Genomic DNA, 27,493 nt, shown 5'->3' with positions numbered 1-27,493 from the left:
TAGCTTTCATTGTTATTACTTCAGGCAACTATAATACTGAAAGGACTAGGCAAATGTTGAATGAATAGTCAAGCATTATCCAACCATTAAAAAAAAAAAAATCTATAATAATTTTTCGCTCTCCTTCTCATCTCACCTAGAAAGAGAAGAGATCTCACTCAGATCTCCGGTGCTGCCATCCGTGGTATGACCGGTGGGTGTAACAGGAACATATCCTTGAGACAGGAACATCTTTGCCCTTCCTTCATCTGTCTCACAATCCTCATGGTATTCCAGAGGCCATGGGAGTCCCGACTCAACCCTCCCAGCCCTCATGACCATCCGAGAGGGTCCCATCCCAGTCAGGGGCAGGGCAGGAGGTGGAGGAGGCATGCAGGGTGCTGTATCAATGCCACTGTCAGTAGATGCCCCCTTTATGTAGATGAGACCCAGGGACTCTGAATCCATCGTGTCTCCAGGATCAAAATGTTTCTCATCGCTGCCGCTAGAAGCATTACTGGAGAGGGTGTTGTTACTGGAGTGACTGGAGCAATGACTGTGGCAGCTCTTCTCACGGGTCTGGAAAATTATGGAAGATGACTCTGAGTGTTATGGTAGAAAAAAAAATGAAATACAATACAGTGAAAAAGTTTGGGGTTGGTAAGACTTGAAATGTACTTGAAAGAAATCTATGCTCAACTGGGCTGTATTCATTTGATCAAAAATACAGTTTGAAAATGTTTCATGTTTTGAGTCGTAAATAAAACCAAGGTCACTGGAGAAAGTTTTACAAGAAAATACTATTGCAAACTTTCTAATTATTTCACATTTAATTCAGTGTTTTACTTCTGTTTCACTTGTTGCTTATTTGTGAAATTGACTAGCAAGTGAAAATTGTTTCAAAGTAAAGCCTACACAATTTTTCATCTGGGCATTGTGAAATATTTATTCAATTCACTGAATTTTCTATTTTTATGACCTGAACTAGGCAAAGAAACCATTTTATCAAAACGCAACATATGTTTACTCCTTGGTGAACATATAGCCCAACAAAAATGGATGAAGAAAGACCCCCGGGCGCTTATGTGCATTTAGAAGAGCAATAACAGCAACAGACAGAAGAACCAGCACTGCACCATTACCACCTACTGTAACCAATCTCATGGTAAATGAATAATTGATTATTCTGTTAAATTGCATGGTCTAAATTTATGCCCTTTCAAATGAATGGAAAGTGGATGATTTTAAAACTTTAATGCATGGTTTGCTTTGGAAGATCTATGGTGCACTATTTCCAAATGTCTCCTTTGGCTAAAGGCAATGTGGTCAATACACTACTGCAAAATCCCGACAGTTCTGTGAAGGGCTTTGCATAAGTAATACGAGAGAAACATGACCAAAAAATTTACTTCTTGGTGTTAGCATCAACATTGGTTGCAAACAGCAAGGGTAGGGTGACCTTTTCACGCTTGATAAATCAGGTGGATTTGTAGTGATGCACAGGCTCCTGATGTTGGCTCTCTCTAGCGCATGAAACGAGAGAATGTAGTGTCTTGTCCTGTAACTGGTGTCCAGTTTCGTACATTAATTCCCACAAGGATTGCATGACTGGATGTGACACTATGAGCCATCTGCCATAGATTCCAACCTCTCCTTACTCCAAACCATGACCTCCCCTCCACAACTACCCAACCACATGGAGAAACATGGTGAATTTGCAGCGCTGCCAACTACACGTTCCCGACTAATGAGGTCACTACACCCCTCAGCCACATAGAAACACTTGAACTGACACATGCATTCACTTAGCATATGTTCCTTCTGCTGTACAGTAAGACATTTACTGTATCTTAAGACATTTTCATGCTCCAATATCCAAAAGTTAATATGTAAACTAGGAAACTGAAGTCTGGAATGATGTAAACGTAGACAAGTGGAGTAATACAAGTCCTAGCACTATTAAAAAAAATGTATTAGTCAGAGGAATGGATCTAACAGTTTTATAGTACTGATCACTTACCCGAGGGAATTTACCAGGTGATTCTTTTGTCCCCTGTCTCTGCAGGCCTCGGTTCAGGATCTTGGTGGATGGGATGTGCCACTTGGCTTCAGGAACACAAGGCGATCCTGGAAATCGTGGATGTGTTGTTACATGACATTTATAGGAGCGCTGTGCATTTAAACTGATTTACAGAAAATAAACGTCTCAAGTTGTTTAATGCAGCTTGTTAAATTCAGTCAATTAAAGTGGGTAAATCAAGTCTATAAGTCATTAAAACGGATGTAGTTTAATCTGCACTGGTGCTTGAGAAAAACAATGCTTCCGTACCGGCAGATCGTGTCCTCTCCAGCTTGTGCTCTATATCCCTGTGCCCATCTGCCTCTTTTTCTTCTGGTTGGTCGTGAAGGGCAGGCGATTGTAATCTATTGGACAAATAGAGTTTAATGGTACACTGGCATTGCTCATTAGTGATATTTTGACTTTACTACCCAATGATGCTGTATAAGCCTCATGAATGCATTTCATATGGAGAGTAAACATGGCTCATTGTCTTAAAGGGGTCATATTATACAAATGAAAAAGATATGAAAGAAGTATTGCAAATATGACAACGCATTCACGTCAACAATGACGATTTATTGGTCAGTAAATTTGATTCATTTGGTCTCATTCAGTGTTTGAAAAAATACTTAAATCCCACGTACATGTAAAAGTATCCTGCTTTAATATTCAGAAAAATGGCTGTGATTTTGAATAGACCTTTCTTTTGTTGTGCGTCTGTCTGTGAATGAACAGCTGATGTTCACATAGCTGATCATGAAATATATAAGTTAATTCTGGACATGACGGAAAAGAGGACATAAAATGACACTCCAGTATCACTTCACTTGACTTAATCTTCTCCTCTAATTCTGTTTGTACCAAAGATTTGCACCAAATCTCATGTGATTAGACTCTTGTGATAACCTCTAAACTTGCTGAGCTCTTTGGTTTCTGAGTTACAAGGCTGCTTCGAACAGAAACTCATTACCCATCATAACCGGCTTTCTGAGCCCATGTGCCGCAGGGACCGGGGTCACTGGAGGTTGATTGGTTACTAGGAGAACTGCAGTAGTGCTGTCCGGGATTTCCAGACGGACTCTGAGCCATCTCGAAGTCCTGCAACACCCTGCAATGAGCAAACACAAGGTAGAAGCTCATTAATCAAAGCTCTGGTGGCAAAAGCAATGAGAGCGCTATAGCAAGACTCATTCATATTCCAGACCGGGGGAGGAAACACTGTCAAAAAAAAAAGAAAAAGTGGTGGAGCAGATTCTATTCATAGCAGGACCCCGTGTCTCTAGGGCTGGGGAACGTCTGTGCATTCCAGGGGGGAAATGAGAGAAACACACTCCAGGAAGGAATGACAGTCCATGTGCAACACGGATCCCAGAAGAGGATGAGATGACAGCCTGGGTGAAGAGGCCTCAAAGGTGTGTGCGTTTCAGACAAGGTGAAGACACAAGCATGCAACACACAGTCACTCAATTGCACAAGACGACACGCATTATGAAGAGATCCCAATTCTACAAAGTTCCCAATTAGATCACCCTGAAAGGCGTCTCCTGAGAAATACGAAAGCATGAATCAATGCCACACCAGACTATAACATAATCATTCCAAACTTTTTTCCCTTCCTCTAATCCACAGGGTGGCATGTATCATCCTTAATAGCCTCTATGTGCTCCCTTTTTGGGCTTTCCCAGTGGGAATGTCGGCAGAGATGTGTCTGGATAATCAAACATGACCGTTATGAATCATTGTTTCTTAAAGTTCCTGTTGCTGAGCCCGATAAAAAAAAAAAACAGGTGTTGCTTTTTGTTAAACTGTCCTGACACATTGACAGTGGCGACCAAATACAGCAAATATAGCTTGTACTGAGATTATACTGAAAATACTATATTTTCTCGTAGGCTTAACATCTGGACTCCATTCAAATGTATTTGGGACAAATATTTTTGGGTGAATGTGCCAAATATGTCACAGCAAAAACATGAGCCATATTCTCTCTCTATACATATATTAATAATATATTATAGAGATGTTATATATCATATAAAAGCAATTTTTTTATAAGTATGTATTTGTATAAGTATGCATATTAAGGTTTTACTGAATTTAATTGATTTAATTTTAATAATTTATGAAGTCTGGTTTAAAAAAGCAAACAAGATTTTTTCTGCATTAAGGAGATTGGGGGGTGGGAGGTCCTTAACACTAATTAAAATAATGTTACATGTAAAAACTAACATAGTCCTAATATAATTGTACTTTACTTGATACAGTGAATATTGTGAACATTAAAAATTCAATAAAGAACAGACCAAATTCAATTCAGCTTTAAAGTGAAACGGGATATGGGCATTTATGAAGGCAGTCCAGTATTTAAAGAGATAATATGACATCATTTAATCAATTTTCATTAAGTAATATGAGCCAGAAAAATGTTTGTCCTTGTATCAGACTTCAGCCATTTTTGCTTTAGCTGTTCATGTAAAATATGTAATGAAAGTATTTCCATACATAATCATGAGAGTTGGACCACAATATGATACACGATTGAAGTAATAGGTGATAAATAAGTCACATATCGCTGACCTGGATCCATCCTGGTACTTCTTATCAAAAGAAGTGCTACGCGAAATGGCAGCTTGGGCATATTGGAACATCTGCTGGCTCGGGGAGGGTCGATCTGGACCCTGAGTGGGAGAAACACGAGACAGCGGCAGCCCCTGGGGAACATGACTCATCCTGTGCCAACCAGGCCCGGGACCAACAGTCTTGTACTCCATGTAGGGGACACGATACAGTTCTGAGGCACCTCTGAAAAACACACAAAAAAAGGAAAAGTTCAACAGCTTTCTACAATATTTTATGGAAATGTATGAAAGTAACACCATCATAGTAAATACTATACCATTAAAAAGCTTTTGAATTAAGTCTCTTCAAGGCTGTATTTATTTGACATTAACATTGTTAAATATCACAATTTAAAATAAATCATTCTAGTATGCTAATTATTTTGTAGAAATGGTGCTACATTTTTTGTATTTATTTTATGTTCCTTTTTTTACAAGTTGAAAAGAAGCTAAGAACCACATTTATTTGAAAAATAAATCTCTACTGTTAGTTTTGATCAATTTAATGCAACTGATGGCCTCAAACTTGTTAGTAAAAATCAGCCCATCGTTTTATTGTTGATGACTTTGCTGACCAAGTATGTTATTTGTAGTGACTCATTTTGAACATGGAGAACGGTCATAAACTGATAAGTGCTTTTAGGTTGAAATCGCATGAACTTTTCTCTAAAAGTTAGCCAGCAGAAATTCCTGCTCTGATAATCAATGCAGCATGACATATATCCAGTGTTACAGGCATCATTAGTTCATTTTTCAGATACTTTGAGACAACAGTCAAATATGAAGTTCAAAATAAGTTAAGCTTGAAAACTTTTAGCATTTGGATTCATTTAAAGCAAATTTATTAAATTAATCATGTGACTACTTCCTCCAGCTGGTCAGATGTAACCAAATACTAACACACACAAATTTTTCGAATTTAAATTCCCACTCAAAATGTTATTCTAATAAAATCATTTGTAATAATAATAATAATAATAAAAGTGTATTAAATGAGAACAATGCTAAACAGAAGCAGTTGTACCAGTCGTCTCAGGCTTTTGGACCCCACTGTACATAACTGTGAGCTATATTTAGAGCCAAGCTATTTCTATGAATCCATTCCAATTTATTAAACTGGATAATTTTCCTAGTCAGTCTATTCAGCAAGTGAAATACAAAATTTAGCATCAGTGGAAGATCTTGTAAGTGAAATTGGCAGAATGTGTTAAATGATAATCACTGCAGGGCTGTTTGGCAAGAGAAAAGACACATCCACAAATGAGATGACAAATGGTATCAGATAAATGATGTACTGTATTTTGCTGCGATTATCTGTGGCGTGTGTTATTAGAGAGGAAGATACCAAAAGAACAAACAGAAGATTAACACAAGTCCAGCCCACGCCAGCAGGATTCACTGATGGTTAATGATGAGTTTCTGATCTAATCCACTCTGATCCGACTACAAGCACCAAACTACTTCTGAAACGAGTATCTCTGGGGATCTCCAGGAATGGAAAGCTGGAACCAGCGTGGGCTCTCAAGACAGATTCTCACAGCCTCTACAATGAGATAAAGTACTTCAAAAAGTACTTCAATGAAGAACAACACACTCTTAGACTCTCACACCCAAATTCCTGGAATTGAGAAATGTCTTACAAACAAAGTGTTGTGAATGGAAAAAATACGGATAGTTGCTTCCAGTTCAGGACATCTCTAAAGACGACTAGATTTAATCTAGATTTTTACAGAAATTGGAGTTTTGCAGTTGCTCTGAGTGGTCTTAATGTATTGCTAAGGTGCTGCAAGTAGCTTTAATGTGTTGCTATGTTGTTGCCCAGGTGCTACAATTAGTTAAAGTCCATTGCTTTGCACTCAAAAGGGTGTTACAAATTTAAAACAAATGTTTTTGTTAAATGCTATCCAGTTGGACGATTACTTTTAAACTCACTGTTCTGATCTTTACCAAATATAGCTCTGACTTGTCCGGGCATGCTTCAGTTAACTATAGTTCGCTAAAAACAACTTGCCCAAGATACATATATATATAACGCAGTTAAGGCTAACCCAAAGCAAGCAATCCTCTACAAATTTGTGTTTACAAAAAGCACCGAGCGCTTGATATCTCTGGCTTTTATGCCTTGCAGGGAGGCGATAAATGTCAATCCAGTTATTGACAGTCTAGAGGGCCACTTTAATCTCTGCCTTCAGATGTTCTTGGTAAAGCCCTCAGCTCTTCTGAAAAGAGCAAACAGAACATGAGCCACGTGTTCAACTAAATTCGACAGGGTTCTGGGTCACTTTATATTCCATGATAGTTCGTTGTAAGTGGTTTCTTCCATTTAAAGGCTTAAAAAAAAAAAAACATGAGCGGACTATGATCATATCATTCACAGATTATCCGAAGAGGATTAATTTTCTCTTCAGGAGATGACCTCTGTAACCTACGAGAAACTGGTGTGGCCCATCTGTCCATGAGTTACATTTAATAAAGGATAAAGGTTCAATTTTGAGGGTTGTAAATGTGGCCACAACATGACAAAGCTATGAATATGAACATGAAATTTTTTCACATTTAAATTTATCTGCCAATGTAAGATGGAGGACAAACTGTACCTTCTTGGGGTGCCATCCTCGTGTGGCTGTATGACCACCACTGTAACAGGTGTGGAGGTCCTCAAATATTCAATCATCTGCTCGTGAGTTAGAGTCCCAACAGCGACCTTGCAGATCTCCACCAAACGGCAGCCTGGGCGAAGTCCTGCCTGCCAGGCAAACCCGAATGGCTCCACATCGGCTACCACACCTTCAAAGTTGACATGGAAGCCCAGCTGGCCCAGGGCATTTCTGCGCAGGATCATCTCTAGCGCCTCACAACCCTTGGTGACCATCTGCAGGACAATCGTACAAATGTTAACCATCTGAAACAGGTTTTTTGTCACCTCAGTGACTTAAGATAAAATCTGTGCAGAAGGTCCGGCACATGCAATCATGCAGATGCATAAGCAAGTACGCAGAGATACAGATGATGGCTGAAGCCAGGTCTCTCTGGGATGAAATTAACCGACGACAAACCAACATGGGAGAACACCGAACAGAACAGACTGTCTCATGAATAACACAACCCAAACTGACAACCTGTGGCCAGATTCACTACTGTGAATACTACTAAACTTCTGTTTTCTTCTTATCTTCACTAAACATTCTTCTAAACTGCTGTTTTCTTCTTATTTTCTTATTTAGAATATTTTATATTTCCAAAAATACTTCTTTAAATGTTATTTTTAAAATTCTTGAAGAGCATTTAGAAATAATGTCTTACAGTTAGGATAATCTAACCCCCAAAGATGTTATGTGAAATATTTTTATTCTCCAAATTGTTGTAATTAAGCATTAAAACATAACAATAGCTACATATAATATTACTACTACTGTGGCGAAATTCTCTAAAGTGACAGCAATAACTGATAATATATAATATATAATATAATCATTGCGTCACGTGACTTTTTGTTGAATTCAAAATTCAGTAACAACTCAACAAAAACACGGATTTTAATGTAAGCTCATAATCATCATATAATTCAGAAACACAGCCTGAGTTGGCATGAGCAGTGAGTATTCAGAAAGAACCGCAAAAAGCCCAAGTCTGTAAATGTTTTTTTAAATAAGTGTTTAAAAATAAAATATGTGAGAACTTCTTTGAAACGGTTTGGAATTTATCTTAAGAAATGTCTTCATTTCTTTCTTAAGATTTTCCATGCATCTGAATCCTGACTCCTAAAACAAACATGTTTTGGACATAACAGCTTAAACCTTCTGTATGCAACTACTTGATCTGAAAAATAAACAGTTTTAAGCAAACCTCAGGTCGGCTTATATTACTCTGACTCTGCAAAGTTACTTCTCTTAGCACTCAATATAACAACAAAAACACTTTGAAGAGACTGAGGTGGTTAAAAAGAAATATAAGCTTCCTTTTTTTAGTTCAAAAATATCTGTCGCTCAACAATTCAGACATAACTTCGCTCTTACCACACAAAACCATATTCCACATATATACACACACAGTACTGTGCAAAAGTCTTAGGCTGCTAGTATTTTCACCAACAAAAATGGGTTTAAGTCAGTTATTTCTATGTTTTGCTGTAGTGTGTCAGTAGTAAATATCAGTTTACATTTCCAAACATTATTTCTGCCATTAATTGTAATAATCGAGTGAAATTTTGGTTTACACAAGGAGTCTGACAGCAGACAGTGCTCCACACAGAGATCTGATCTCATCAGTCTGTCTGGAATAACATGAAGAAACAGAAAACTGAGACAGACTCAATCCAGAAGAACTGTGGCATCCTGACCTGTATCAATTTCTTTCTTCTGCATAACACAAAAGATATTTTGAAGAATGTTTCAACTGTTTTTAATCAATGAAAGTCATTGCGTCCGGAGGCAATGTACATTGTTACGATAAAATCAAACAAACATTTTTTTTTTTTATGTTTATTCAAACAATATTTTTTATATGTTGACTTCAATAAATAAAAAGTCAGTCATACAAGTTTGGAACAACATGAGGGTGAATAAATGATGACCGAATTAAATTTTTTGCTTATTTCAATAAAAACGTGCTGATGGTCTGCTTCACAAATGCTATGATGATGACAGGAAACCACCCATTGCTATAAACACATTTAACAGCATGTTTAAGAGTCAAAGAACAGTATTTTACAAGCTGTCAAATCTCACAAGGAGAATGGACCACACATGCTGACTGGGTCCATCAACTTAAACACCAATTTAACCCTCCACTGCATTGTAAAAAGTGTGAGTCTCCATGTCTGGACCAACTGAGCATGAATGGGCAGCAATAAAGCAAGAAGCGGAACTAATATTGTTTTATTAAGGAGTGTGTTGATGTATGTATTTATCCCAGAGTGAATAAAGTGAACGTTCTGGCAAGCTTAAGGTCAAATAAGGTAGGGTAATCTGTTCCAACATGGTCTGTCTATCTTTCTAATGCTAATACATTGACCCTTGGCCCCTGATTGCAAGAGTAACTTGATCCTGTATACCAACACAGCTCACTTATTCACAGTAAAAGGCAAGCTTGGTGTAAGCTTCAGCTTAGACTAAACTTGATCTTGGATTGGCTACTCATACCTCTAATCGCTGTATGACCTCTCGAACTTCCTCTGGGCATCCATCCTGCACGGAAAACACCACACAGTCGCCGCGCTCGTAAAAGAGCTTCACCCTGCCCACCATTGAGGACGAGCTCCAGCCAATCACGTCCTTACAGTAACAGTTGAAAACCACTTCCCTGGACGCTTCCTCAATGAGCACCACAAACTCTCGGGAGATGGCCAGCAAACAACCAATATCAGTGGACTGGCAACTGTCCCTGGCAACCACCGACCATGTGATGGCTCCCGTACTATACAGATGAGCATTGTTCCTCGGCCGGCTGCGCTCCTTCCTTTTGGCACCTAGGTTAATGAAGCTGAATTTTGCACCCGAGGCATCCACAGGCGTTGCACTGGTGAAGTTCTCCACCAGGTCTTTGAGGTATTCCTGGCGGGTACGCGTCGCCATGGCACGGAACTTCTCAGACTTGTGGGCCGCGTTTTCGCCGTTGATCACCTTAGCCAGCAGGAAGTCCCGGAATACAGCAGATTTTGGAAACATCACTCCTTGGGTATGGGTGGTCCAAACACAGGCACATCTTTGGATCTGGCAACTGCAATGCTAATGAATAAAGAAATAACAATGAAATTAGTTTTAAAAAAATGTAATCAAGGTTTCCACAAAGATATCAGGTATCATATTAGATATTCCACATAGATATCAAATATATTTTAATATAATTATTTTATACATCCCTTTTTTGGGACATTTATCCAATTAGCCTATAAATAACTTACATCTATTTCCACATATTAATCTGGGATATATTAAACTGAGATAGTATAGCCCTCTGAAAGAAAAACACATAGAAAGAATTTCCGTTTGACTTCAACATTGACATCAATTCTGAAATATTTCCGCAGCAGTCTCTCAAAGATCTGCTCAGAAGATGAGATGGGCAATTTTGCTTTGAGCCAGGTTCCAGCCTCCCTCAGCTCTCTGCAATGTTACGCTGAACAAGCTTAAGAGGTACACACTGAGTAAATAAGACTGGAAATTGAATTCCCTTCTATCTTATCCTTTAATCCTCCCTATCGTTCTGAGAGGTCAAACCTCACTGTCACCAAGCTGTTTGGAAAGCATCTTCATCCCCCCCGTCCAAACAAGATGAAATCTTTAATTTACTAAATTGGATTTATTCAGGGTGGGTTGGGTATGACTTTGCGAAAAAAAAAACGTATTTTAAGCAAAGACTAAACTAAACCACCATCTTTATTGTAAAACAGAAGCATTTATTTTACAGGAATTAAAATTTGGAGTAATTTACATTTTACATCTTACCTGTAACATACATGCTCTGTGCAAGGATTGTGAACTTTGACAATGATGAAGATATGTTGAAAGTGAGAGCGAATGTTTTGGGGTGTGAATGGAAAAGCTCCTGGTTCCTGGAAAATGATGGTAACGATGTCATTTCCAATGTGCCTTTTCCTCAGTAGCTGGATAGGGGTACAGAAAATATGACGAAAGTCATTAAAGTGCACCTTTTAACAAGAAACTAGTTACAGATAATGCCACACAACCAGAAACCTGAAGCAAAAAAAAAAAAAAAAAAAAATTACAACTTTACAAAAAATTACAACAAAATACATGCATCGCATGAGAAATAAAATAATAAAATATAAAATAAAATAAAATGTAAAAATCCAAGATTGAAAACATCCACATGTAATAGTCAGTCAGTAGTAAGTACGTCATTCTGAATAATTAATTGTTTGTAAGAAAAATTAAGTAATGTGTAAATGTTAGACTTGAAAATCCTCAGACTCTTTGAGCTTCTGAAATATGGACAATACGATCACAGTGTATTAACATAAAGAGATCTGTTTCCAAATCTCATTTAGAGAAGATGATTTCTTACATTTGTTCCTTTTTATCCACTTTCTTCCATTCGACCATAATTCCCTTCACTTAGCTAAATTAGAATGGACAATAGCATAATATAATTTTCTACATGAATGCAAGTGATCGTCACATGTAAATGTAAAGGTTTAGCTGTAGTCTACTGTATATCCCTTGGGCTCATCTCTCTGTCACCAAAAGAGCGTGTACTGATCTGAGCTCAAAGCTGTGGAGATCTTCACCAGTTTATTTCCCAAGATAATCCCTATCGGACCATGATCCAATGGACAGAAAACTACTAATCCCACAAATTCAGCCTGACAGAACCATACAAGGGCTCCTTTACTTCTCTTTCTACACATTCTGTAAAAACAGCTTTCTTTTAAAAGCACAAATCTCAGTTTGATTATCCGACTGAGCTCAGTGTAGCCATGGGGATTTCAGGAAGTCATCGATGGAAAGCTGTTACGGCGGTAAATTAATCTGCGGCAGACTCTATTAGGATTGTTATTCCCATTGTAAACAGCGGATGAAGGAAATAAATATTTTTAAATTTGTTCCACCAAATAAATAAGAAGAGCCTTTCACATTTTAACTGCACTGGAAAATGACAGATACCTAATTATTTATCCCTGATATGTCCCTGCTCTTCACTTGTCTGGGCAAATGGTAAGGGAAGTTTTTTTTTTTGCTTTGTTTTGTTTTTTAAAAGATGAGGCATTCAGATGGTTGCCATGACAACATGGCCTGTCCGCTGAAGTGTTTACAATTAGCAGGATGCAGGACTATTGGTCTAGGTTCTATGAGGTCTGTAAGGATGCACAGATCAAGACCAGCCACTTGAACAGAGAGCTGACGAGGGCTGAAAGAGTTTTGTGTAGACAGGCATGAGTAAGTGATCAGACCCGAATCTCATTCGCGTAGGTGCATGTTCAAGTGTGCATAAATCAGCAGGATGGCTGATGATATTTTAGACTATCAGCTTTTTTTGTTTGCAGTAAAAAAATTTAATTGCACCTGACCAAGTTAAATATACCTTTAAATGAAAATGTTGTCATCAGTTACTTATACTCCATTCAAAAGTTTGGAGTCCGATTGTTTGTATATATTTAATACGTTTATTACAGTATAAACAGTTAACTATTTTAATATATTTTAAAATATCATTTATTTCTGTGATAGAAAAGCTGAATTCTCAGCACCCATTACTCTAGTTTGACACAAACCTTCAGAAGTCATTTTAACAAGCTGATTTTAATAGAAAATTCAAAAGCATTTATTTGAAATACATATCTTACATTTACTGTCATTTTTTTTTTATCAAATGAATGTCCTTACTGAATAAAGGTATTCGTTTTTGACCACAAACTTTTGAATGGTAGCGCACATTCAGGTAGTTCCAAACACTTCCATACAATACAATAGAAGAAGATAATTTATTTCTAAAGTCATGTAAAAGCTAACAGTCCAGACATTTTATCAAAATGATCCAAAATATGTCCTTTTGTGTTCCATCGAAAAAAATTCACATGGGCTTGAGTAAATGAAATGAGTATATTAAAAGAATGGAGTAATTATGAAATCTGACTCACTTGTTGTTTGTTGTTGGGTGTATAGGGCAGCATTGTAGAGACATGAAACATCAGTTCAAAGTCTTTATAAGTGGTGTAAAGAGAGTGAGTGCCAGTGGAGTCCGCTGCAGAAAAGATACAATTATATCACAGACATTGGCATAAAGGCAGTAAAATTATAAGACACATACACTGATGGTGAAATATGAAAGTTGTCTTTTGCAGTTCAATGTTAATTGCAAATGGCTCATCTGAACGAGCTGTGTTCAACCAAGTCTCTGCCATTCTCACACCGCGTCAACAGCAACCAGTCTGGTTTCAGAAGTGGACATTCAGCCGAGACTGCCTTGTTCTCAGTACTTAAATACTTTTCTTGCTGGATCTGTTCGCTGCTTTTGACACAGTTAACCACCAGATCCTCCTGTCAACCCTATTGGCAAAGGACATCTCAGGAACTGCACTCCAGTGGTTTGAGACTTATCTCTCAAATAGGTCCTTTAAGGTATCTTGTAGAGGAGATGTATCTAAGTCGCAACATCCACCCACTGGGGTGCCTCAGGGCTCAGTTCTTGGACCACTTCTCTTCTCGGTCTTCATGGCATCACTAGGTTCTGTCATTCATACCACTGCTATGCTGATGACACTCAACTCTACCTCTCATTCCATCCTGATGATCCAACGATAGCTGCTCACATCTCAGCTTGTCTAACAGACATTTCTTGCTGGATGATGGACCATCACCTTCAACTGAACCTTGCCAAGACAGAACTGCTTGTGGTTTCATCAAACTTATCATTTCATCACAATTTCACCATTCAGTTAGGCACATCAACCATAACTCCTTCAGACAGAAACAGACCGAAACCTTGGAATTATGACTGATGATCAGCTGACTTACTCAGACCACATTGCTAAAACTGCTGGTCCTGCAGATTTGCTTTATTCAACATCAAGAAGATCAGGCCTTTTCTCTCGGAACATGCTTCACAACTCACTGTTCAAGCTTTTGTTTTGTCCAGGCTGGACGATTGCATTGCTCTCTTGCAATGCTCTCCAGCCAGTTCTATCAAACCTTTACAATTAATCCAGAACAAGGCATCAAGATTAATTTTTAATTGGCCGAAAAGAACACACGTCACACCTCCGTTTTTCAGTTTGCACTGGCTACCAATAGCTGCTCACATAAAATTCAAGGCATTAATGTTAGCCTATAAAACCACCACTGGCTCTGCACCCTAAACCTAAATGAATTACTTCAGATTTATGTGCCCTCTAGAAGCTGCAAGTAAATGTCTCTTTATTGTGCCATCCCAAAGAGGCAAAAAATCACTTTCAATAACTTTTAAATTTAAATGTTCCCTCCTGGTGGAATGAACTGCCCAGCTCAATCCAAGCAGCTGAGTCCTAAGCCATCTTCAAGAATCAGCTAAAAACACATATCTCCCATCTTTGTTTGACCCTGTAACTCTAACACTCTCTATTTTAATTTTATTCTTTAATAAAAAAAAAAAAGAAACCAACACTAGCTTTTCTAATCTCTTTTATTATACAATTAACAAAAGCAAAAAATAAGGCCTCTAACACCAGCTTGCTCTCTCTTTTCCTATTCTATCTTTTTATTTTAATATTATTACAAAATTTTCGTTTTCTTTTTATTATATGATTTAAAAAAAACTTGCTATGTGAACTGCATTAAGCTGACACTTGCATATCATTGCTCTTTTGTTGATTTTAATTGCTTCTATTGTCCTCATTTGTAAGTTGCTTTGGATAAAAGCATCTGCTAAATGACTAAATGTAAATGTAATCTGCACAGACTAAGAGATTATGAGAAACTGTCCAATGCCCTATATGCACTGACTGAGAAAAAAATATGGTATTAACAAAACCCATTTAAAAAATGAACCCGAAGCTGCCAAGCAGCTTTCTGGCTTGTCAAAGACTCACAGCAGTGGAAGTGGATCAAACGTTCAAACATTTTGAGGATATCATCATGAGAGCAGCACTTACTTTTGTTGTCCAGCTGTGCTCTATACTTGTTGAACCCCCTCAGACGGACTTTCTGTCCCAGCAGCTCCAGAAACTCTTCCAGTGCGGGACTACCAGTCTCATTATTGTACATCTCCTCCTCTGTGCTCTGCCCAGCCTGGCAGTACAAGATGCCCGCTTTGTGCTGGTAATTCAGCTACAATTTACAAAAAAGTAAAACCTCAATCAGTTATAATCATTGTAATGATATTTGACAAGTTTTTTATGAATCACTTTTCAGTCTGAACCAGTTATTATATCCTAAAGCCCTAATTACACCTATTACATGGCTCTCTGGAATACTTGATTATGACTGACCAGAATTCTGGGGATATATATAATTCTGTGGTCAGTTTGTTTATATATATATGTACATAAATACACACACACTGTTGTTCAAAAATTTAGGATCAGTAAGACTTGTAATGTTTTTTTAAGGAGTCTTTATGCTCATCAGGGCTGCATTTATTTGATCAAAAATACAGAAAAAAAACTGTAATCTTGCAAAATGTTATTACACTATAAAATAATGGTTTCTATTTTGATACTCTTAAAAATATAATCTATTTCTGTAATTAAAATTAGAATTTCCATCAGCAATTACTCCAGTCTAACGTGTCAAATGATCCTTCAGAAATCATTCTAATATGCTGATTTATTATTAGAATTATCAATGTTGGCAACTGTTGTACACACACACACACACACTTTATTTATTTTTTTATTTCAGTTTTAGTTTCAGTTACAAGTACTTCAACTTATTTCAGTTAGTTACCAAGTTCATGTTTTTCATCTAATAGTCCTATTTTATCTAAGTTATAATTTTACTGCTTTTTTTCAATTAACAATATAAAAAAAATATTGCATAGCGTCCCTTACATATTACATGGCATGATTTATCATGTAACAGCATCAATTCTATAAGAGAACACAGTAAAGAGTGATAAATTTATATAATCTTCAATGCACATTGTACAGGAAACCTTCAAAAGCACTCTTAAAGCATATTATGGGACAGTGATATACATCGCCTACCACAAGTGGTGATTTAGTCATGTTAAGTGCTATCAATCTATGCAAAAGCCTGACACATAATGACATGCAGACTGGCCTCAGATGCCACTTTTGCATTATGTATGAGACAAACATACTAGCCATGAACTCAAGAAAGAAGCTAGGGTTTCAGACGAAAAAAAAAAAAAAAAAGAAACCAGCACAATTATTGAAAAATTATTAGAAGTATGCTACTTAACATGATAGTAAATCATGATAGTATAATAATACTATAATAAAAGCAATTGCTGATCGGATGACAAACTGAAGAATGCAGATTTACAATGACAAAGGAATTTTAAGAAATCTATTGTAATTGTCTGAAATTGCATGTAATTCCTAGCCTGTACCAATTTTTCAAAAATGGTGGAAGCAATTTTAGTGCTATTCTTACAATTGCTATGGCTTTTGTGCCATAAAAATAGTCACCAACAGTCTCTAGAGAAACAAAAAACACCATTATCAGAAATGGTAGAACTGGGAGAGAGTCTGGAGGCAAGATGGAGAAATGGATAAAGATGGGGACTCAAGAAAGCATAAGAGCAGCAATGATTTTCTTTTCTTTTCACCCTAAGTGTCGCTGGTCACAGGCAGCGTCTCAGACGGATCAAGTGGCTGTTATGTGTGGCTAGGTGGTTGCCATGGAGATTTTTCTGTGGGTTTTGTCGAATAATTTGCCTGGAAAACTAGTTAGCTTTTGTCTGAACGCTGGAAATGCAGACAATTGCTGAATTACCATTTTACAGTGAGGTCATCAGTAGGTATTCATTGAACATGATTAATCTGAGATGAGAAAATACCACTTAAAATAATTACCAGCATTCATTTTACAACTAACCTCTCTCACTGCATTCATTGTTCTACAGCGTTACTCTTCAGATTTCCCTTCTGGCCGTCGTGTGGCTGTAATATCGATCAAGACTATAACTGCTCTCAGATTCCATTCAGTCAATATAAAGACAAAACTGCTCATCTCTCTGTTCCACTCTAGCCCTGAGATGTGCAAGTCTGGGTCTGTCAATATGTAACTGGATCTTTGTTTTTATAAAAGGCTTCTTTAGTAAAACACGGTCTCTTTCTGACACACCTGCAATCCGAACCCTCAAACTGAAATGTTGCAAGGCCATCAGCAGGCATCTGATAGGCGCCTTGTCCAAAGGAACCACTTAACAAGCTCAATCTTGCTTAAGTTATCAAATGAACAACAGCTTTTAAGGACATCACATCATCAGAAGTAGTTTAAAACATCTGTTCCTGGTTTTATCAGTATGCATTAAAACTAAGCGAATGGGACGTATGAAGGATATAATTGATGGTTTTTTAAACCCCCACTTGAGTATGTCTTAGTAATTACAAGCCTTGCAGACATGTATGGTTCACAACATTGTACACAGTATGCAATGAATCATCCCTGAGAATGAAGGTTTATTCCCACCTGTCAGTTTGTGTTAGCCAAACTGTCTCTTACTGTCCAAACGGTAGTATGATCATTTTACAGCCTGGCTGTATTGTGGGAAATGCTTATTGTTGTATATCTTACCCATTTAAGCAGTTACAAAGGGTAGTTTTGGTAGTAAATGTAGAAAAAAAGTTATTTTTAACATGTTATATTTGTTTTATAAACTGGCATATCCGTATAAGGGAAACGGTGTCTCTTACATTCTGTAACTGCAACATTACTTTTACAAGATTTCAAATTAATTTTAATCAATAAACGAATGACTTTAAAAAATTCATTTTAAATTGTCATCCCGCGTAACAAATAAACAAATATATATTTGATGCAATCTCTGTTAATATATTATAAGGGCATAAAAACTGCTAAAGATCAAATTGTAAAATAAGAAAAACTAAGGTTTAAAAGACATCTAGATTAATTACAGCATGCCACACTATGGGAAGCTGCTTAAAATGATGTCAGTTACATATTTATTATTGCAGCGATGTGTGCTACATGAGTTGAACACGCATTTATAGAGGTCATTTTTCTCTTTTAGCTGAATACCAAAAATGCCATTTTTGGAGGATATTTTTCAGTGGCCGAAATATTGGTGCATCCCTAGTTTATAGTATTTAAAGTAATTTATCTATACCTTTTCTATGTGTAAAACTGACTGTAGAGCTTTTAGTACAGTACTTACCCCCTGCTGATCCAGCTTAAGCAGTTGTTCTGGGACTCTAAGTGAGTTGGTGGCCAGTCTGAGGCACTGAATGTTGACCTCGGGAACTACGTACTCCAGCACCTCTTTAAGAGGGAGTCCACGGGAAGTCCCATGCTTAGCCGTGGAGGGAACGGCATCCTCCATAATTGAGCCTCTCAAAGTGGTGAGCTGAAGATGTATGGAGAAAAGAGAGAGAAGTTTATATTAGTTAAAAGGAGGAAAGAGTCCACAACACTGGTTGAACTAGGCAAATGTATCCATTAAATGAATACACTGCATGTTGAACAGATGGATAAACCATTCTCTTTCATCGTTTTCTCAAATGGCAAAGCACTCTCTAAGAGTGTCCCTGCAACAGCGCTGAATGCAGCGACATGCCCTGCCAACCTTTTAGATGAATAATTGAGTTCAACTAACTGTGGCAAATGCTGAAGTAACGCTTTGGCTTTTAGCAAAAGGACTACTGTATGCTCAACCGCCAGTTCAGCAAACTATCCAGTCACCCTTAGGAAAACCCCTGGCAGGCCACATATGAAAGATCCCTTGCCATTTTGAAAACCACACTGTTTGGGACTTTTATATACCATGTCAGTGGTGGGAATCATGTAGTACAATAAGGTAATTTATGTCACCATACATGGAAAAATTCAATAGTACGACACAAACATCATCCATCATGAGCTGATTTTCAAAACAATCAATGCTATTAGTGAGGCAGCTCTGATTTGTATTCAGAGGAGATGATGTAAAAGCTTTGGGAAATGCACTTAATGGGAAGATGGAAGTCCACTCATTGCCTGATTAAAAAAAAATGCAGTAATATAATAAATATGCAGTATATATATATATATATATATATATATATATATATATATATATATATATATATATACACACACACACACAGCCAGTCAAAAAAGTTTGGAATCAGTAAGACTTATTTTTTTTAAATAAGTCTCTTGAGCTCATCAAGGCTGTATTTACAGTTTTTTTTTATTCGCTTTGGTACTATTTTCACAAGCAAGGTGTACATTTTCACAACTCATAGTACTAATATCACAACAGATCATCAAAAGTGCACTTTTTTCAAACATTTCAGCATATTTTCGATTGTGTTAGTACAATACACAAAACCACAAAGTATCCTTTTCACCTTTATAAATGTTTTATTCACAGTAACCACCTTTCATAAATCTCTTACTATCAAACTTTTGATTTGCATCTCTTCTCGTTCAGTTTAATACATTTGTTTATTATTTAATCCAACTGATCTTAATGGTTAATCACAGAACCGTTTGGTAAACCTTTAGATTTTAAATTGGTTTGTTAGCAATATACAGTATATGGATTTTGAGAACTACAGAAATAAAAATGTGTGTTTGTAAGAACATATAAATTATGTGTAACCACATATGACGAATACTCGTTATTGCTAATTCATTTCACATAGTAACCACAATTGGTCACTATATAAAAGTGGGGGTGTAAACAATTTATTTCAACATGGAGCAGGATAGACAGCAAGGAATAGAAAGAGCTTGTGGACAAGGGATCCATCAGAGAGGTGGACCCCAACAGAGAGGTCATAGAGGTTGGCATGGGGCCCGTCAAAGGGTTGGTAATCAGAGAGAGGGAGTCAGAACCAGAAACAGCTATCTCTGAAGATGGTGTTGTAGGACGTAAGCCATTACTTGGCTCCTATAATGCTCCACATCTTATTGAGTTTCTCAATGAAATTGAGCCAGCCTGTCAAGGTGAAGGGGTCACTTATGTAATTGTGTGGGACAATGTCAGGTTCCACCATGCAGAGGTAGTTCAAGCATGGTTTCAGGCCATCTCCGATTCATGACCCTCTACCTGCCTCCATACTCTCCCTTCCTCAACCCTATTGAGGAATTTTTTTCAGCATGGAGGTGGAAGGTCTATGATCGCCAACCCCTTGAGCGTGCTACCCTCCTTCAGGCCATGGATGATGCATGTGATGACACCAGTGTAGACCAATATCAAGCATGGATTCGCCACGCCAAAAGGTTTTTTACAAAGGTACTTGAACAATGATAACATTCATTGTGATGTGAATGAGAATCTATGACCAAATGCCCAAGACAGGCTTGATCCAAATTAATGTAATGTGCGCACTTAATGTTATGTTTTCTTCTCATTTAGTTGAATTTCATCATCAAGTATACCTATGTTACAATTATATCTGAAAAATAAAAACTAATGCGCCCAAATTATTGTAGAGGATGTCTTCATTGATCCTTCACTTGATTACACATAGGATGGATATTTTGGAAATCATAGATTATGTAAATGTTGGTTAATGTATTAAATATATTGGTATACAAGTGTATTGCCTAATGTGAAAACTGTGCAATCTGTCTTTTATAGTATTGTAGCAAATTAATTTCAGCACTTCTAAGGCCGATTTGAAACCAGTATCTTGCATTGTTTTCTGTTGGATGAACTGAATGTTAAAAGTACTAAACTGAAAGAAGATCATACTGTTGTGTTTCGGTGATTAAACCAAATGTTCTCATTACATATTACAATAATATTGTGTTTGAAACAATGATTATATGGAATGAAAACATGTGCAACTGAATTAAAGCATGAGATCAGGTTTTGAAAGAATGACTAGCTGTGTTACAAGTGTGATCAGTTTGGATTTTTGTACTAAGAGTTTTGAAAATGTACACCTTATTTGTGAAAATAGTACCAAAGCGAATTAAAAAAACTGTATTTGATCAAATACAGAAAAAAACAGTAATCTTGCAAAATGTTATTATAATATAAAATAATGGTATCTATTTGAATATCCTTTCAAATATAATTTATTTCTGTGATTCAAAGCTGAATTTCCATCGGCCATTTCTCCAGTATAAAGTGTCACATGATCCTTAAGAAATCATTCTAATATGCTGATTTATTATTAAAAATATCAATGTCGGCAACAGTTGCAGCTAATTTTTGAACTGGTACTTTTTCAGGTTTCTTTGATAAATAAAAAGTTAAAAAGAAAATAATTTATTCAAAATATAAATATTTTCTAACAATATAAATCTTTACTATCACTTCTTAACAATTTAACACATCCTTGCTGAATAAAAGTTTTAATTTCAACAGTAGTGTTTATTGTTAGAAAAGATTTCTATTTTAAATGAATGCTCTTTTTTTTTTTACTTTTTATTCATCAAAGAATCCTGAAAAAAAGTATCACCAATGAAAAACCAATGTTCTACAGAAGTTTGTTAAATGGTGCATGTTAAACACTGTGTTTTACAGATGCCATCCTACCTCGCTGGTCCTGAAGATGACCCTATAATTATACTGTGGTCCCTCCTTCCCCTCCTCAAGCTTCTCTCTCCGAAGGCTAACTGCCACTGGGCCCAAGTTCTCATCAACACCGAAGTAGTTCTGGTGCTCTTTGGAGAAAAGTAAGAAGAGTAAGAAGAGATCAACATTATATAGTGAGAGAGAAAAATTTTAGTAACCAAGTGTAGTAACTATCATTATAGTATGTAGACCAATCATATTAATGTTTAGATTGTAAAACATACCTTTACTGAAAAAGAATTTGTGGTAGTAGTATGCGCCCATGTCAGTGTGCTCAATGATGTAGCGTTTTATGCATTCCCGTGGAACAGCGTAGTTTTCACGAGAGGCGTAATTCTCACGGGACATTTCCAAGACGGAAACCCCCGCGTTGGTGCAGTTTGAACTTAAAGTAGACTCTATAGTATAATTGTCACCTACGTTGTTGTGTGGTCCACTGTTTGGTTTGGTGGCACTCAGTTTCCTTTCACCTTCACCCCCTATTTCATTACGAAAGTAAGGGCAGCTCAGCACCAAACCATTGCTCTTCCCATCCCCTTCATCAGGGTCTGTGGAAGCTTTTTGCCCTAGTTCCTCACAGCCATCCAAAGGAGACTCGCAAATAGACACGGGGTCAGGACTGTCCATTCCCGCACCAATTTGGTGTTGGGATGCTGCAGATGCCCCCGTGGTAATATTCTTTTGATATGCTAATTTGGCACGATTGGTAACATCCTCACTAACATTGAAAAGCACGCTCTGGACGTCATAGTGGGCAAAATATTTCTGAAAACTCAATGGACGACCATGTCTACTACAATCGTCATGTTCGCTTAGTTGCCGCTGTTCGCTCTTCATAGTCTTCAGTCTGCGGAAAATGGACGTCTCACCCTTTTCAGATTTCTGTCGCTGAAGGAAGGACTTCTCCCTTTCCCGACCGTAGAAGAGCGAACTGTCCACATAGTCTGAGTAGTTTGGAATGCAGAGAATGTCCCCCCTTGCAATCTGTGCAGCAGTCTGGAGACTTGGAGAAATGGCGGCCTCATATCGGCGAAATTCTGGAAAGCCATGCGGAGGTGGTGCGCTCGGTTGCTCCGAGAGTTCTGGCTGGTAAACTTTCAGATTTCCTAAAAAACCTTCATCGGGCAAACCCTGGTGATTGATGGAGGAAGCGCTTCCATACTCTCGGTGCAAAGTGGCACCTGTATTGGGGTTGACTGCAGTCTGATCCATGTCTTCTGCTCCTATATCGCTGATGGTGACATCACTATTGCTCCTCTTCTGGAGAGCGTGCCGTACTTTACCAGGAGAGTGGCTCAGAAGTTCACCAAGTCCATATTTTGCCTCCAGAAAGCTGGGATTGGGAGGAGAAACTGGGCTTTGTTTGACCACATCTTCCGACAACTGACTGGGTTGTCCATTCTGGAAGGTCGTCATTAGGCTTTCGTATCGGGGTGGTGGGCCGTGGCCATCATTCTTCAGTGGCCAATCTGACACTCTTGCACGTACACCCATCTTGGGCACTGCTGGTGTTCCCTGTGTGTTTGCACCAGGAGGTCCCATATTCCCATTCAAGGCTTGAAGCTTTTTGGCAAATAGATCATCAGTCTGCATCTCTGAGGTGAGGTGCTTCTCAAGCTTCTAAGGCCTCGTCTGCTGTATCCCTGGTCCTAAAGTTAGGGACATTCATACCTGGCGCTAAATTGTCCAGACCAGAAATTCCAACTCGAGCATTTTATGGAATAGAGAAGAAGCTTGACTGCGATGGGAGAAGTCTGTGAATGAAGACTGACCCACGTCAGGGTGTTCAGACCTATAGGTCTGTAATCCATAGGAGGAGAATGGGTCTCTTTATCTCGGTTTCACTGTCAAGGACAACTACTCACTCCATGGGAGGGAAAGCAGGAGATGCGGTCATTTCACAGGCATGTAGGCTTAACAAAGCCAGGTGGGATCTCTCTGATGCTCTGGAAGGAAACGAGAAAGAGAGAGAGATCATTAGAGAATCCATTTGGGAGGGAGAGATACCAATGTGACCTTGAAAGAATGCAAAGCACTCAAAATCCTCAACTGAACAAAGCATCAGCAAAAAAGCCAATTAATTTAATAAGGGTTTGAATGTCTATTCAGAAAGCACATTTCGATTTCACCTGAATGCATACAATTTCTGGATAATCTATATAACAAATGTACCACTTTTTTTTTTAGATAAAAATCTAATGAAAAAGCATTAGTGATCTAGGCAATCTACCACCTCTGATAAATAGCAAAACAGATACAGACCACTTTGCCGACAGTGTTAAGTCGTAATGATATTCAGTGTGGTTATTGAAAGAGGTTTAGAAAACTCTGAAAAAACAATGCAATTTTTGTTTCATTTACATAATTCATTTACATAGCAAAACAACATTTGAAAGTACTTGACAGATGGCCATCTTTTTAAGTCCTTTTCACAAATAGCAAAAAAAGATGCAAGGTGATGTACTTAATCAGAATGAATGGCGTAAAAATTCACAATGAAAATGACAATTTATTAAAACAATTTACAGATATTTATTTATAAATATAAATTGTTTTCCAAATTCATCACAATTTTAAAATCAATGTTCTTTCAATGAGTTCAGTGGTTCTCAAATAGAAAAGAAACAACATGATCAATAAAATGCAATAATAAAATGGCCTATGAACTTTTAAAAGGGAGATGAAAACACTTTTTTATTTTTGGCTTCACAAATCGTACATCAAATCAACTCATAAATAAAGTTAAAGTTCGTTATTAAATCAGTTCCAATTATAGTTGGCCTATGAAGTTCACATTAATTTCAATACATTTAAATATATGACTAAATAACATGTTTTAATTTTGGTATTGTTTTGGGTCACCACTTGATATTCAATGTAAAAATAAAAAAAATAAAAACTACAAGAAAACTCAGGAAAAGAGCTTTGCAATATCATATTATCCAACGGAAAAGAGTATAAATTTACAGTTCTGACAGACACTGCTACGGATACACACTGTGAAGTTCAACATTCTAAAATCCTTCGAAAGAAAAGCAGATTAAACTGGCGTTTATTAATATTGTATTTTGGACGCACAGTCCTGTGACCTGTCTGTCTGTTACATTCACACTGACCCCAATACCTTTAACCCTTTTAACCCTTTAGTATCAACACCAGCTGTCTGCTGGATTGAAATTTTCTCATTTAAAACTGCAATACCCATCTAGACTCCGGAAATTCACTGGATTCAGAACTGTGATTTAATGTCCATATGAAAACAAAATTGACATTACTTTTTTTAAAACCGTCCCTTTGGAATTATAAGGTTCTATCTGATATTTTTGTCAAAATTGAGTTATTCACATAATCTTATTCTGTCTCATTGTATTTACATTATGTGATAGATTTTATGTTGTGTACATTATGGGACTTTTTATTTAAAAAAACAATAAGGTTCTATCTACACGGTCGAATGGAACACAAAAACTTTGAAGCTCAATTTCTCAAAACAACTCGGAATGCAGATAGAACCTTATAATTCCAAGGGGACGAAACATTTGTTACATTTGTCTCCTTGTACACAATTCATGGGAGAATGTTTTTCCAAGAAAACAATAGTTTTTTTAATCTTTAATCGTTACATAACTCCTTTAAAACGACATTCCTTTTCAGCTGATATCTAGATAAAGCAAAGAGGAAATCTCTGTAATTTATCAAAAGACATGGCACTGACATTTGGAGAAAGTAACACACCCCCAGAGGACATGCAGAGGAATTATTGCTTTTAAAATGTGGGTGTAATTAAAACAATTTAAAATGCAAATGTTCAATGACCAAAAACATTCCCAGCAGCACTGCACACTGGCATTACTGAACATGGCATGAACAGAGAAGGCCTGTCAGGCTAAATTTAGCATTGGGCAACAGACAAATGACAAGCTGTTTCATTATTAAAGAATGCTGATAAATTCTAAAACGAGGAAAAAGCAACATGAGTATCTCAAAGCTTTGATAACCTGGCAAGTGATAGGGTGAACCTCATGAAAACGGCCAAAAATGGTCTAGAACTCTATTTCTATAATAAATTATACTTTGCACTAATTGTAAACACAAAAATGTTATTAGTAACATTTAGGAGACATTTAGACATTATTTTCATGACAATTATGCAAATGCCATAAATTCTCATTACCATAGTGCCATTAACAAGCTTTTAAAATATACAATGGTAAAATTTGTTGTATGGAATTTATTATTATTATCATAAAAAAATAGTAACAAGAATAATAGTAGTAAGAATATTTCTTACAGAAGTCCAAAAGTAAAAATCATAACCTAATATCCACAGCTCATAGCCTAAACTCACATCTTAATAACTGAAAGAACATCAAATGTTACTGACATGAATTATTCCCTTCCTTCTGTGAATCCACGGTGGTTTTAAAAATTCAAATGCAAGAAAGAAGTCTGTTTGTCCTCCAAGACATACAACATTACTGTCTTCCCTATGATACAACAATCTTTGACCAGTTTACTTTGAAATGAATGGAAATATGCACCATCTTTGGAGGCATTATTACATTAGTTTAATAAACCACCAATAAACCAGCCTTATCCAAAACAAGAAAAGAAAGGGAAATAGAACATCTGAAAGCTCCCACCATCTCCTGCTGAGCTTCAGAGCCAGGCAAATGGCCAATCCTGTCCCCTCCAACGTCCTCTGTCCAGCTGCAGTTCCTGTACAGGTCATTGATTACCATTATGAACCAGTCCCCTGCTTTCAAACGCTTGCTCACATGCATCGTGCCTCCCAAACAACAGAGCACATCATCGCTATCATCCCCCACCGAAAAGAAACACTGACCCAATCTATTTAGACAGCTGCCTCTATAGCGGAGACTGTGACCACACTGGCCCGTCTATCATTTCCAACAGCCACAAAAGTTAAAACGAGGCCCTGTCTGCCCAGGGTTTGATAGGCCAGAAAATATAAAGGGAATATTTTAACTAAAGGTTTTTTTTTTCTCTCTTTTTAGAAATAACAACTTTCTGACAGGCATGACTCAAAGCAGTTTTTTTCCACAATCAGAATAAGCAGCTTACATGAACACTCTTGTTTGATGTCAGGTGATAAATCTACAACATTTTGATTGTTTTCTCGGAAAACAGATTTGGTTAGTCGAATGTTACTTGAATTTAGACTACCTCAGTCTTTGCTGGATGATTGACAGGAAAAGCAGTCTTTTTTGAGACATGGGTTTTGAAGTGTGGTATGAAACGGATCAAAACAATGCTGGAAAGGAGGTCAATGCACTCACAGAGTCTGTCTCCCTCTGTCCAAACCACATACAAAAAGGCCCAAAAGTCCAAAAAATCTGGAATTTAAAATCTTATTTAAACCTCCAAATAAACAAAGTTTGAAGTTTTTAAATGAAGAAACATTTAAGATTCACTAATCAACTAATCTCGGCCAGAAGCTGCAAAAGAAGCTCTCTGGATCTTGAATCATGATAAATAATATAAACATTCAATTTAGCACAAACTTTTGGAGATCGAGCACTGCTGCCATTAAAGGGTTAGGTATTAAAGTTCAGTATTAAAGCAAATGAGGAAATACAATATCAGAAATTGTCAAATGTATTAAAAAAATAAATCTGGTCCCTACTGTGTGTTATATTTCAAAGATTGAAATACT

General features: G+C 37.2%; 1 protein-coding gene across 1 annotated transcript in view; it reads right to left on the bottom strand.

The window, feature by feature from the left end:
• Positions 1–27,493, bottom strand: part of LOC113055381 (signal-induced proliferation-associated 1-like protein 2) — a 64,967-nt gene that overhangs the window by 13,656 nt on the left and 23,818 nt on the right. The window contains 14 exon segments of the mRNA XM_026221655.1: positions 137–558; positions 2,000–2,106; positions 2,309–2,403; positions 3,012–3,149; positions 4,619–4,843; positions 7,257–7,531; positions 9,801–10,333; positions 10,336–10,385; positions 11,106–11,263; positions 13,259–13,362; positions 15,248–15,422; positions 18,460–18,648; positions 21,778–21,905; positions 22,041–23,762. Of these exon segments, the coding sequence (XP_026077440.1) occupies positions 137–558; positions 2,000–2,106; positions 2,309–2,403; positions 3,012–3,149; positions 4,619–4,843; positions 7,257–7,531; positions 9,801–10,333; positions 10,336–10,385; positions 11,106–11,263; positions 13,259–13,362; positions 15,248–15,422; positions 18,460–18,648; positions 21,778–21,905; positions 22,041–23,409 (3,968 nt within the window). The 5' untranslated portion in view covers positions 23,410–23,762.

This window comes from Carassius auratus, chromosome 36 (assembly GCF_003368295.1).
Source record: "Carassius auratus strain Wakin chromosome 36, ASM336829v1, whole genome shotgun sequence".
Classification (NCBI taxonomy): domain Eukaryota; kingdom Metazoa; phylum Chordata; class Actinopteri; order Cypriniformes; family Cyprinidae; genus Carassius; species Carassius auratus.
Note: the sequence above shows the minus strand (reverse complement) of the source record. Positions and strands in the feature narration are given on the sequence as shown.